At 36.5% G+C, this 13,280-nt stretch overlaps 1 protein-coding gene across 3 annotated transcripts in view; it reads left to right on the top strand.

Annotated features, from left to right (window-relative positions):
• The window catches only part of LOC136032068 (glycosylphosphatidylinositol anchor attachment 1 protein-like), a 98,437-nt gene extending 85,157 nt beyond the window's left edge, over positions 1 to 13,280 (top strand). For 2 of the 3 annotated variants that reach the window (XM_065712190.1, XM_065712188.1), the window contains exons 10-12: positions 1,141 to 1,331; positions 6,808 to 6,954; positions 11,473 to 12,031. In XM_065712190.1, the coding sequence (XP_065568262.1) occupies positions 1,141 to 1,331; positions 6,808 to 6,954; positions 11,473 to 11,734 (600 nt within the window). In that variant the 3' untranslated portion in view covers positions 11,735 to 12,031. Of the gene's footprint in view, positions 1 to 1,140; positions 1,332 to 6,807; positions 6,955 to 11,472 lie in introns of all 3 variants that reach the window. The other variant, XM_065712189.1, reaches the window with a different exon arrangement.

Genomic DNA, 13,280 nt, shown 5'->3' with positions numbered 1-13,280 from the left:
AACCGGTTCATGGAGACTTACGGGTTAGATATGATATATTTGTGTTTATTGTTTAAAATTATTGCTGAATTGTTGAATAAATATATTTGTCTATTTATGTAGAGAAGGGAAAATAAATTGCCACTTTTCCGAGCAAAAGACATTAGGAAATAGTAGGCACCAATGGATATGGGAACTTAATTGAATTGTGGCTCAAACTGAGAAATGTGGTCCCACGGTAAATCGGTTCTACAAACAACATTTCTGATAAGAATTTGTCAGTGGGTACCTCGATCCGCAAACAAAGGGGGTTTTGGGTCTGGCCAAGGAGTAACGGCATAGCTAGATCGACTTCGTTATCACTGGTAACGAAGATGCGCTGAAGAAAGTAGATGTGGCAAAAGGATTGACCGCGTTAACAAAACAGAGGCCTCAATTGTTAGAAGAGGTAGAATATTCTTAGTTATGACCATTAAAAAACAAGTGAAAAAGATTATGATTAAAATTATCTTTATTTTAAGACAATCCTATCTGTGGAGTTACGTATCTATCTATTAAAGGTTGAAAAATCAAAACCATCTTTTTGGATCGAAAATGTCTTAACTAGTTCCACAATAGACGTCAGTTCCTCAAAAGACGAATTAAGTTCATAACTTAAAGTTCCACGTTAGTCAGAAAAAATCGAACTATACAGGAATAGAATATTTTTGATACAAAAACAATAAAATCGCAACTCACAAATGTACTTTTGCAGGGGATAAATCACCAAGACGGATACTAGATGAAAAGATTCTCGTCCATGAGCTGGAAAACCGGCCATGTATCTCGTTGGCGTATCAAATTATTAAAAAAGATCAAATAGTGTTTTTTTTTTTCAAAAAAAATTGTTTCACTTCAAAGGGAGTGCTTCAACAGCTGTGAAGGCTTGAGAGGCTCCACCAGGGCTCTCTTTTCGCAGTATATCATGTTACTTGGGAAAGTGTAAATCAGATGTAATAGTTCATTTTTTTTCTACCATTTCCACTCTTTAAGAATCCCGAAGGCAAATTAAACACTGCTCCTTTTTTTTATTGCATACCTGGCATTAAAAGAAGCCAAGCATTATCTGGGTATTTGTTCTAATTTTGAGAGATGGAACTAATCTTGTCTGTATTATTTAAGTTGAATTACGACCAAGTTTGTGGAATAATTATTTTGTGCCACGTCTTTGGATCCTGTCTTTTTCTATTGCCTTCAACTGCCGCCAAACTTGGTTTGAGCTACTTTGAATTTGAAACTGACGAATCAGTTTACTATGGATTTATTCTTGCTTCCGTCATCATTGCTATGTTGCTGATGTTTCCAGTCAAGAGGTAATTTCTTTTTTTCATCCTTGAATTGTCTAGGTTTCGATTTCATATAATTTTTTTTTAACTAAAATTTCAGCTTGATATATATGTATATATGTTCATAATATAATATGTTACATATGTTATACCATGATAAAACATTGTAAATTTGTAGATTTATGCAAATGAATCACTTTAGCAACGTATTATTTTCCTACTAGACCTTTCTGGTCATGAAGGTGGGGAGGGGGGGTACTTATAAATTTGTCACGTCTAGGCCAAGATGGCCTAGATATTGGTGAGTAATGTAAAAAAAACCACTTGTAAGTTTTAAAATGATTGGGGGGAGAAGTGTTTGTCCTTGTTTGGCTTCAGATAGTTTAATGCTGCAGCCAACGTTTAGTTGTGGTTTTGGTTTTGAGACGCGGTTGTTTTGAGTACACATTTAACTGTAACATTTTTTGATCGCCCCTGTCAAACTAAGCTTGAAAGGTATGTACTGAAAAATAAGTAAAGTATAAGCTATAAAATAAAACTAAAAATCTTAGTAGTGCAATATTACCCTCCTAATCAAGAAATATCTCTCAGTGTTTTAAGCCCTCTAGTTTTGAGAAACAAGGAAGTATATGGTCAAAACCCATATGATAGCCTTAGCAATGTTAGATCATTTTGACGAACTTAATAAAAATTGGCCCACAGTAGAAACTAGGTCAGCCTTGCCTGGGGCTGTAAATACAGGTGGAGGAGGAAGAGAGTACTTTCAAAGCCACCGGCTTGTGTACGCGTTCCGTGAGCTACAAACCTTCTCTCGGTAATGGGCTAAATTGTATGGTGATACAGAAAACCATCGTGGGAGGATCCTCTATAGGAGGACAACTGCGTCAAGGCGTAAGATCCAAATCTGCGGACACCGGCCTCTGCAAAAGGCTGCTTCGTCCCTTCCGGGGTGCCTGCAAGACTAGGGATCTTGCGGTCAACTCTATTCCCACTTGAGGAGTGGCGCCCCTCGAGGAAATTATAGCCTAGTAAACGACACCACATTCGCACAGTATTTTGATCAATGGATACTTCTTCTGAGTTTGGTCTGTTTTGGTGGGCGTTTTCGGGCTGAAAAGGCTCTTCCTAGCTAATTTGTCTACTATGGGTTGCCTCCCCGTAGTAGTATAATATTTGTAGGCGTGGATATATAATGAGTCAGAGATAATAAGCTTGAAAATATCTGTACAGGATTTCGACTCTTGTCGAAATCCTCCATAGAAGAGCATCGCCAAGTGCTGAAACCCACGTTGTGACCAAGATGAGCCCATGACTGCAAAAAGCCTCTATTCTACTGGAGGTCCCAGGGACTTCTTGCGGTCCAGTTCTAAGCCGGCTTAAGTGCTTTGGTGTAAACAACTGAAGAGGTGTTGGTCCTCATCCTGAACTCGTATCCGGGACTATTGCTTTTGCTGAGGCCAAAATAATATTAATGATTTATAGAATTGGAAAATTGGAACCTGGAATGTTGCGTAAAAAAATGACTATCGTATCGACATTTTGATTGACGAATGCAAACGATTCAAATTGGACTTATTAATAGTTTCAGAAACTCATATCCGAGGGATAGGTAGTATAGAATTTGTTACTAAGGCAGGAAGAATGGGGTACATAGACAGGGAGTAGGGCTCACGATGAGTAAGGAAGCTTCTAAATCTTGCTTAGGGTGCAAAGGTATTTATACTAGAATGCTAATCACTCATTTTGTGCACAAAAAGTTCCGGGTATCAGTTGTAGTAGTATATACCCCTGTAGAACCGACCGATGGAGATACTGGTGACTCAGGTGAATCTTACTTACACTTAGAGGAGCAAATAGACAGGATCCCAGGTAGAAATATAGTGTTTTTATTAGGAGATTTTAACGCTCAGGTCGGAAGAAATAGGAATGGATGGTATTCTAACCTAGGTACATACGGTGTAGGAAAAAGAACGGCAATGGCTACAGACTGTTGCAATTTTGTAGGTATGACAATCTAGTTATAACCAATACGGTGTTTGGTTATAAAATGGCCCATAAGTTAACATGGTATTCACGTGATGGTGAGACAGCAAACCTTATTGATTTTGCTATTGTAAACCAAAGACTGGCAGGATCAATACAACATACTAGGGTATATACGAGTGCTGTTATTGAGGTTAAAAGTAAAGATCTCCAGCTGGTAGTGTCTAGGAATAATTTAAAGCTGAAATATCGAAAGGGTAGCTACCCCCCGAGAAGTTATGATGTTGGTAGACTCCAGGATGAGAATTTGAGAGAAACTTTCCAGGAACAGTTGAATACTAAACTGGAGAGTTTAAAATTTGACAATGTGGAAGATGGATGGAATAACTTTAGGAAAACAATTTGTGAAGTTGCTGATGGTGTCTTGGGGAAGAAAGTTAGGACCGCAGCTAGGAATATTAGTGAAAAAGCTTTATGTTTAATTGAGAGGATAAGGGGCTTGTAAAAGAATTATCTGAGTGACAGATCATATGAAAACAAAAGGTATGTAAAGAAAGTGGAGGAAGCTTTAAAATATAAATTACGGAGATGTGAAGTGGAAGCCATGGAAAAAATTGCCGAGGATCTAGAAGATGCAGCTAAACGGCATAGTAGTAACATATTGTCCGGGCATGTTAATAAATTGAGAGGGAGCAGTAAATCTGGACTTGCCCTTGTTTAAGATAGGAATGGGGCCACAATTAGTGATAAGAAAAGGGTTAGAGAGAGATAGGCAGAACATTTTGAGTATGAGCTAAACCGAGATAGAGTTGCAGGAAAAGATAAAGAGGAAAATTAAAAAAAGTTTGCGATACCTTGGATGTGAAGGAAGATTTGATTTGTGAGGAAGAATTAGTGACAGCATTAAAAGAATTGTAAAAATATAAGGCTCCAGGTGCTGATAGTGTGGCAAATGAATTTCTTAAATATGACGGCTCTGAGCTTAGAAATAAGTTAGTGAAGATTGTGAATATGACTTTTGAAAAGGGCAAATTATCTAGCGATTTTAGAAAAACCTTAATTAAACCATTGTATAAGAAAGGTGATAAGAGTGAGTGTGGTAATTATCGAGGCATTAGTCTGGTGTGTTTAGGTAGCAAATTACTTAGTAATATGATACTTTTTAGACTGAGAGGTTTTGTAGACGAAGTTTTAAGAGAAGAACAGTGCGGTTTTAGAAAAGGTAGAGGATTTGTCGACCAGATTTTTACTTTTAGGTTAATAATTAAGAATAATAATTGGTCTTTAGTTCTATAGATTGTGAGCAAGCGTTCGTTTCTCTTGATAGAAGGCCTTTAGCAAAGGTCATATCCTTCTATCGTATACCAGACAAATACATTAAAGTGATTAGTTCTATGTGCAAGGATACATTCCTGCGGTTACGATAGGAAATGAAGTCACCAGCTGGTCTCGTATTACATCAAGAGTTAAGCAGGGTTGTGTTTTATCTTCCTTTATATGGATTATTTTGATGGGCTTTTTCTTAAGGAGCACAGGAAAGGCAATCAAATGGGGATCAACTGGGAATCAAATGGGGAGGAAAAACTCTCCTAAACTTAAATTATGCTGACGCTTAAGCATCCTAGATGAAAGTGTGAGCAAAATGAATGAACTTCTAGAGATTTTGCGAGTTCAGGGTGCTAAAATAGGTTTGAAAATAAATGTTAAGAAGACTAAGTCACTTAGGCTAAGAATAAGTGAAGATGAAAAGGTGACGTTGGGCAGCGAAATGATTGATCAGGTGGACAGCTTCACAGCTTCCCTAACCTTGGTAGTATTATTAGTAAAGACGGTGGGAGCAGTGAAGATGTTACAAGCAGAATAGAATCGGAAGAATCGGAAGATAAGTGGGGAAACCAAGATTAGAATATTGGTAGCTACAGTGATGACAGTTGTCAAGGATGGCTTTGAAGCATGGGCGCTCCGAAAAGCAGATGAACATTTGCTTGATGGTTTTCAGAGAAATTGCCTACGGATTAATTTGGGTACCCGGCTGATCGACCGTATTTCAAACAGTAGGCTGTATGAAAAGTGTGGTTCAATCCCACTTTCTGAGGCTATAACGAGAGAAACGTTAAGATGGCTAGGGTACGTTCTACGGATGATAGATTGCCAAAGATTGTTCTTTTTGGCGAACCGTTAAGGGCTAAACGGAAAGCAGGTCGTCTGCCGTTGGGGTGGGAGGATTTCATAAAAGAAGATTTGAAGAAAATGGGAACTTCCTGGGAGGGTATAAAGAGGGAGGCTTTGAATAGATTGGGATAGAGGAGTAGCGTGCGTAGCTGTGTTGGCCTCAGGCGGCCTGGTGTTGCGTTGAGTTGTTAATTGTAGTAGTAGTAGTTTTAAGCATTCTACTGTCCTGGCCAGTTAGGTTTGTCGTGTTGTGTCTAATTAAGTTGCACGCTCAACTCACTGGTGATGCCATCCTATCAATTGCTTTAAGTTCCAGGCTTGCGATACAAAAATCTATAAAGGAGGGGATCTGAGTAAAAAAGAAGTGATTCTGCATTAATGATACGCTCTCTGTGTATTTCCATATCCATTTTTCTAAAACGAAAACTGTGAACTATGACAACCCTGGTTTTAGTGGAGGATTTACGTATTGTAAGTTATATTTCAACACGTTCTTTTTAATTTTTTCGTATTCACGTTCGTATTCAGAATGTACACGCTGTATTAAATTGGACTTAGCCCTCCAAAAAAATTTGTTGGAATGATTTATCAGGCAACCCCTTTTTCAAATTTATTTCACAATGCAAATTCGAATATGTAAATTCCTACTTAACAAAATTTGGATATCAAAAATGAGCCAACAATTCTTATCTTTCTTCACTAAAAAGAAAAAAAAATCTGAGCCGTGAGACTGAAAATTCGAGTAATTAGACTAGACATTTTTTTAATTTTGCGACAATGCATGGGTTTATATCTTTAATTTTTGTTTCTTTTTTTTTCTTTTTGACACCCTAGACAGAATAGTTGCGATTACCGGACTGACAGACCCTCTTCTTTTGTGCAAGGATAGACCCCTGGGACCAGATTCTAGTTTGTCTTAATTCATTGCCCACATACGCATATTTGTAGTCAATATTCATGTGACATTGTTATTTATCAGTAAATCATATTTTAAGTAAATAATGTAGAATAGTATTTTACTAGTGTGCAATATACAGGTGACAATATTAGAAATTGACAATAATATATTTGTTATTATGTGAAGTTGTTCCCTAAGTATTCTATTTAGGTGATAGTAAGAAAATTTTTATTTTATTTCGTTGTTGAATACATCATCTTTGCAGTGATCTCTATTGTTCGCCCTCCTCCCTTCTTCTATCGTCGTTAATTAGCCTTCGTTGTAAAAAAAAGGAGGATTTAGAAGTTGAGCTCCAGGCTACAGCTGGCTACTTAATTGTTTGTTTATTAGGCAGGCGTTTTGATTAGAAATACTTCTAAGTAATTTAACCTTACAATGGACTTTTTTCAGGATTGATGCAAGGGCTATACGTTGCATAGCTCATTTAGAAATGGCCACATTGATGTTTGCAACTGCTTTACAAAACATATCTTTGGCCACCTTTCAAGCTTTTATCGTGACACCCTTGTTTCTTGGGACGGGAACTGCTTCCTCGAGGTAATTTTTATTTAATGAAAGATGGCTAAGATTTGAAGTTCCTTTACTCCTTTGTTATGCTTCTTTTTTTAATTGGAACATCATTCTCCTTTTTTTTGATTAATAATTTCTTTGTATCTCAGCCCATGCCTACATTAATCAAAACTATATAGTTTACCTTCACGGGGAGGGGGACATGACTGCATATCCACAAAACTAGATAAAAGTATTGGTTTTTGCCGCGTTTTACTCCATTTTTTGGGGGGTGGGGATCTGTAAATACCCTCCCCCTAGGCCAACATAAATACGGCCAACTGGTCTTTGTCTATTACTTTTAAACGTGGCTATTGGAAGAATAAGCGAAGTAAACATTATTTGTTGATTTGTTATTATAGGCACTCTATTAACTTACCTTCCTAAAAATTATGCTTACGTAACTCTTTTCTTGTTCTCTTTCCTTGGTACTTGATTTTCAATTGCTTACTATATTAATTTTAGCTATGTGGAATGTTTTCTGTTAAAAGCACTGTCCCTTATTCTGCTGTCACCGTTGAAAATTCTTCAGGATAAATTTTTTTCCGTGTTGCTACCTTTCGAACATGGATATATTCTCTTAAATGGTATTTTCCCTTCGTTTTACGAAGTTTTTTTTTTTTTAGTACTAGTCAGGGAATGGAAAGTTACTGATGCATAATAATAAATTAACAAATTATGTCAGAATAGAACGAAAAAAAAAAACCAGAGCTTCTTGTGCATAAAAAGTCAGTCTAAAGAGATCTTTCAAGCTGCTCGTGTCAACGAATTGTAAGCTAAGAACAACCTATGCTTATAGTAATAGAAACTATAAAAACAAGTTTTGATGTTAATCTACACATCAAAAGAATCTGCTATTCATAGTGATTTTCAATATGTAAAATTCCTTCAGTTTTTAGAGTTAATTTATTCAGCAAGAATGACAAATTGGGAACAAAAAAGGAAAAAAAAATACTATATTCTACCCCAAATCCCTGTGGCTGGGAAGGCTGAGAGAGAGAGTGATAGACATCATATTTCAAGCCACCATAAAAAGCTATTAGGTTAAGAAAATTTGCATGATTTTGGATCAGCTGGAAGAGCCCCGAAAAGGGGGATCTGATGAAAATTTCACCTGAGATTCAGCACATCTGAGCACCTCAGAGCAGCAGCTTCAAGCCTTTTACTGCAAAGATAAAGAAGTTTTGTAGATAAAGATAGGATACTGCTAAACAAAAATGGCTGGAAAAACTTCATTTTAACGGAGTAAAGGACATAAAATAGGGCAAACTTACAAAGGAATAAAAATGATTTCAAGCGTGGGTGGAAATCCAGCTCATTTTTAAAGCAGTTTGAAAATAGTACAAATGATTCAATCATTTAACTGATCATTTAATCAACTTAATTTCAACTTTGATTCATTTAACTTAATCATCGATCGCATCTGTTGATTCCTTCAAACTATCCTTGTAACAGTAATGCCGAGAAGAGATGTGATTATTTGGCCTGGTATGGACCAATGTCCTGTTACTTCTGTAGACTGAGCACCTTAGAAGGAGTTTAAAGCTTTTTCACTGCCAACGGCTGTCTCATCAGCGAAGAGGATCCAAAGAAACTAAGTCGCAGAGCTTCGAACAGATATCCTGCGACCTCAGTAGATTAAAATCTTCTAAATTGCTTTCATGTGACCATTTTCATGCATGGTTGTGTCTTTATATTCGTATGTTTCAGATAGTACTCTGACAGACAAAGTAGTAAATTTGATATTTTTTTTCGCGTCCCATGAGTCAATTACTTGCATACATTTGGGAGCAAATAAACCCAATAGTGGATAGCAACATACAATTTTTTTTTCGTGAGCGTATCCATCAGGAGCGTCAATGTTGATACATATCTGCTATACATAACGCACAGTTGTATAGAAAACCGGCAAATAGGTTCCTAATTGATTCCCTTGATCTCTGCTGACATTTCGAGATTATTGAAAAATCGTTGAGCTTATCTACCTTTTCGATCCGTCGAGTTCCCCTGTCGATATGACTTAAGCTTATCTACCGAAAGACATAAATTATCTATAAACTGCGCTGCGATTTCATGTTTTCTTATATTTGTTATTTCATTAAGATCTCGCCTTTTTAAATTTATACGTAGCATACGAAGAACTACGCCTGAAGTATTGACTATTCAAAAGTGTAGCTGGTAAGGTTGGTAGAAACAGTTGAAATGTTTAGATGATTTGTCACTCATCATGGTTTAATTATAGTGTTTTTATCTCGTCAAATCTCGTCAAATCTCGTAAATGAGGGTTTTGGGCGCCACCACAAGACTTTCTTTGATGGAAGAGCTAATCGATAGCTCTATAATATTAAAAAAAAATATATTGGTATCCATGGGGCTTTTCTCGCCGAAAATAGAATTAACTCTTCATTTGTATCTGTTTTTGCCATTGATTCTATTTGAGCACCATTTTAAGATTAAATAGAGTTGATTATTATTTCGAACCGATTTCCTTATCGCTTCCTTACCAATTCCTTACCTTCCTTACCAATAATCTCTCTTCGGATACAGCTATCGTAGCTTACAGTTTGATTTTTGCGTAATGCTTTTTTGTCATTGACAACATTGCATCTATAGAAAATAACATTCTAACTTCTTTATTATTTCATACGAAAAATAAACATAACAGTGTGCCAGTTTTGCTTGTTTTAGGATTACAGTATATTTCCTTTGTGTCACTCCTTTCGAACAAAAATTGAGTTAACATTTCTGGAAAAATTGGGTGTCCGTCTAGCCAAACAGAAAATCTACTTTTGTAATCATCATTTTCGTACCAAAAATGGCAATTATCGAGGCATTTGTCTGCTCTCAGTAGTAAGCAAATTAGTTAGTAATATGATACTTTGCAGACTGAAAGATGCTGTAGACTATTTTAAGAGAAGAACAGTGTGGTTTTAAAAAAGGGTAGAGGAATTGTCGACCAAATTTTCACTATTAGGTTAATAATTGAGAAGTGCCTGAGTTTTCAAACACCTTTGGTCCTCAGTTTTATAGATTATGAGCAAGCGTTCGATTTAGTTGATCGAAGAGCTTTAGCAAAGGTCATATCCTTGTATGGTATGCCAGACAATTACATGATTAGTGCTATGTACGAGAATAACACTGCTGCGGTTAAGTTAGGAAATGGTAGCAGCTGGTTTTGTATTAAATCAGGAGTTAAGCAGGGTTGTGTTCTATCCCCCTTTATGTGGATTATTTTGATGGACTTTGCTTTAAAGAGCACAGGAAAGGCAATGGGTGACCACAGAATTAAATGGGGAGGAAAATCTTTCGGACTTAGATTATGCTGATTATTTAAGCATCCTAGATGAAAAGCATGAGCACAATGAATGAACTTTTAAAGGTTTTGCGAGTTCAGGGTGCAAGAATGGGTTAGAAAATTAATGTTTAGAAGACTAAGTCACTAAGACTAGGAATAAGTGAAGATGGAAAGGTGACGTTGGGTAGCGAAAAGATCAATGAAGTGGGCAGCTTCACTTACCTTTGTGGTATTATTAGTTAAGACGGTGGGAGCAGTGAAGATTTTGAAAGTAGAGTAGGCAAGGCTTAGAGTGTTTTTCACAGTTTAAAAAAAAATGGAACAATAGGAAGATAAGTCTGCAAACCAAGATTAAATGTTGGAAGGTACAACGATGACAGTGGTCAAGTATGGCTCTGAAGCATGGGTGCTCCGAAAAGCGGATGAAGATTTGCTAAATGTTTTCCAGAGAAATTGCCTACACATTGTTCTGGTTACACGGCTGACAGGCCGTATTTCAAACAGTGGGCTGCACGAAAAATGTGGCTCAACTCCGCTTTCTAGGGCTATAGTGAAAGAAAGGTTAAGATGGCTAGGGCAAGCTCTGCGGATGAAGGATTGCCGAGCATCGTCCTTTTCGGCCAACCGTCTTGGGCTAAACGGAAAGCAGGTCGCCTTCGTCTTGGGTGGGGTGGGAGTTAGGCTTGGAATAGATTATGATGGAGCAGGAGCGTGCGTAGCTGTGTTGGCCTTAGGCGGCTTGGTGCTGCGGTGAGTTGTTGGTAGTAGTAGTAGTAAATAGGCATTTAATGTATGATTGATGTACAGCCTTTAGTTTTGAAACAATTCATGGAATAGCTTATCTTCTGATTACGTTGTTTAATTGGGCGTAACACAAAATGCAAATCTTAAACATTTATACTATTGCTTAGCAACAAGTTCCTCGTTAAATTAATTTATGTGGATTTTCGGGTGGAATATCAAGTTTGGTTTTCGCACTATTTCAAACTCTGTTGGCAACGTTTAGATAATTTTACAGTACACTCTGGTTCAGGAACGCTATTACAGAATCAATGGAAAAGGGCTCAATAAACCAAGGCTAATTCAATAAAACTTACCTTACTTTTTGATTCGTCGTACCCAAAATCTCTAAACTCGTCGAAACATCCCTGACATCTCTTTATTTTAGCGGTACCACTCGTTCGATTCTTTCAGTTAGTTTTTATTTTTAGAAAAGGTGTTTTTTTCAAGAGACTGATTGTTTTGCTTGCACACCCAGTGATGATCCTGCATGTGGTTCTTTTACTTGACGCTTATCGAACTTTTCCCGAAGAGACGCCACCTAGTATACTCCTAAAAAGTTTGTCTGCTGCTAAAAGATCTGTGATGTATTCTTTAATGGACAGCTTCGTCTATGGCAACAAAATGTACGACACTTGTATTCAGTTTTACCTGCCAATTTGGATGCTGCATTGGCTAACAGCAGGACAGTGAAATTATAGCCTACTATTATATAGGACTTAAAATCAGTTATAAGAAGTTGAATTCATCTGCACTCATTTTCTTGATTTACTCCTTGCTTAGTTTATATCCTTCTATTATTATTTTAGTATTATTCTTGGTTAGTACTGTTGCGACTTGGTGGCCAGTCTAAGGTGGGAGCACTGGACTTTGAAAACCATGATTTGTACTAATTTGGTTAGCATTATTTCTATAGAAAACCTCTACATAAGACAAAGTTAATTAGGATAAAATAAAAAAAAAGGAAGGGAAGGGAGAATTTATAACTAGTGAACTGGCAAAAATGCAGACATTGTTTAGAATCTCTGCTCAGTCCTCTTCGGTGCAAGTAGATTTCAAAATTCCATAAAAAAGATGGAGAAAACAAAAAACGTAAAACCTGGCGAAAAAAAATTACAAACCATGGAGAAAAAATAAAATATAAGAATAAAATCAACTTCGCCCAAATAATTAGAGATCTTAGCCAAAATATCTGTAATTTTTCCTATTACTGGATGAAAATTCCCTTTTTTTTATTATCATTTTTTGAAAGCCGGGTCTTAAAACTTATTTACTATGAGGATATGAGTAGCCTTTGATCTTCCCCCTCCTACCAAGCTGAGACAATCCTTCTGGATAATTGTCAATAATATTTGATTCTTGAAATTTTCTTACTGTCTTGGCCTCCCCATGTTTTGACTTTTACGCCTTTTTTATCCCAATTTATCTTGTTTTCAAGCATGTGAATTGTATATTAAAATTAAGATACAATCATTTTAATAAAATACCGGACCTCGGATCAATGAAGCGAGTAGAATTTTCACACCGTTTATGTCAATTATACTACTAATGCCTGTAACTTGTAACTAATGCTTGTAAAAAAAGATATCCTGCAATTTTAACAGTCTTGTACAAAATCACTGAATTTTATAAAACTAATCAATTAAACAGGCGAGCAGCTTCATCAGATAAATTTACATCACATCAAGGAACTTAAAACATATGAAACGTTCAGATGCAGAATACTTCATAAAACAGACATGCGAGGAAATTGGAAAGAAGTTTCCTCATTGATACTTTTGATTTGAAGGCCCAGCAGTCATCTGGCAGGTATTCAAATGTACAGAACTTGCTGGTGTTGACTTAGGGTTGAGTCTGCAAAAACATCCTATATCTTTTTTAGTGTGGATTTGGTTTAATTGGACTCTGAAATAGTGTTTGTTGTTCCTTTCTATGCTGTCAATAGTACAAGATCTGGTAAATCTTGGTTTATCTATACATCCGTACTAAATTCCCACAATTTCGACAAAATTGGGTACATTTCACAAAAACCAGTTCGATCTCACAATACGTAGTGGGGTTTTTATTGTGTATTCTAACTTTTATTATAATTTTCGTGATGTCAGTGTGCAATTCACTTCTTGAATTATACTAACTAAGTGCTTTTCAACTGCAAGCATGGCACTAGACAAGTGCGCGGTTTATCAAGATTGTATGTATATATTTGTGTTTCAGTAAAAATGTTCTATTATGTTCTGAA

Source organism: Artemia franciscana, chromosome 10 (genome assembly GCF_032884065.1).
Source record: "Artemia franciscana chromosome 10, ASM3288406v1, whole genome shotgun sequence".
Lineage (NCBI taxonomy): Eukaryota > Metazoa > Arthropoda > Branchiopoda > Anostraca > Artemiidae > Artemia > Artemia franciscana.
Note: the sequence above shows the minus strand (reverse complement) of the source record. Positions and strands in the feature narration are given on the sequence as shown.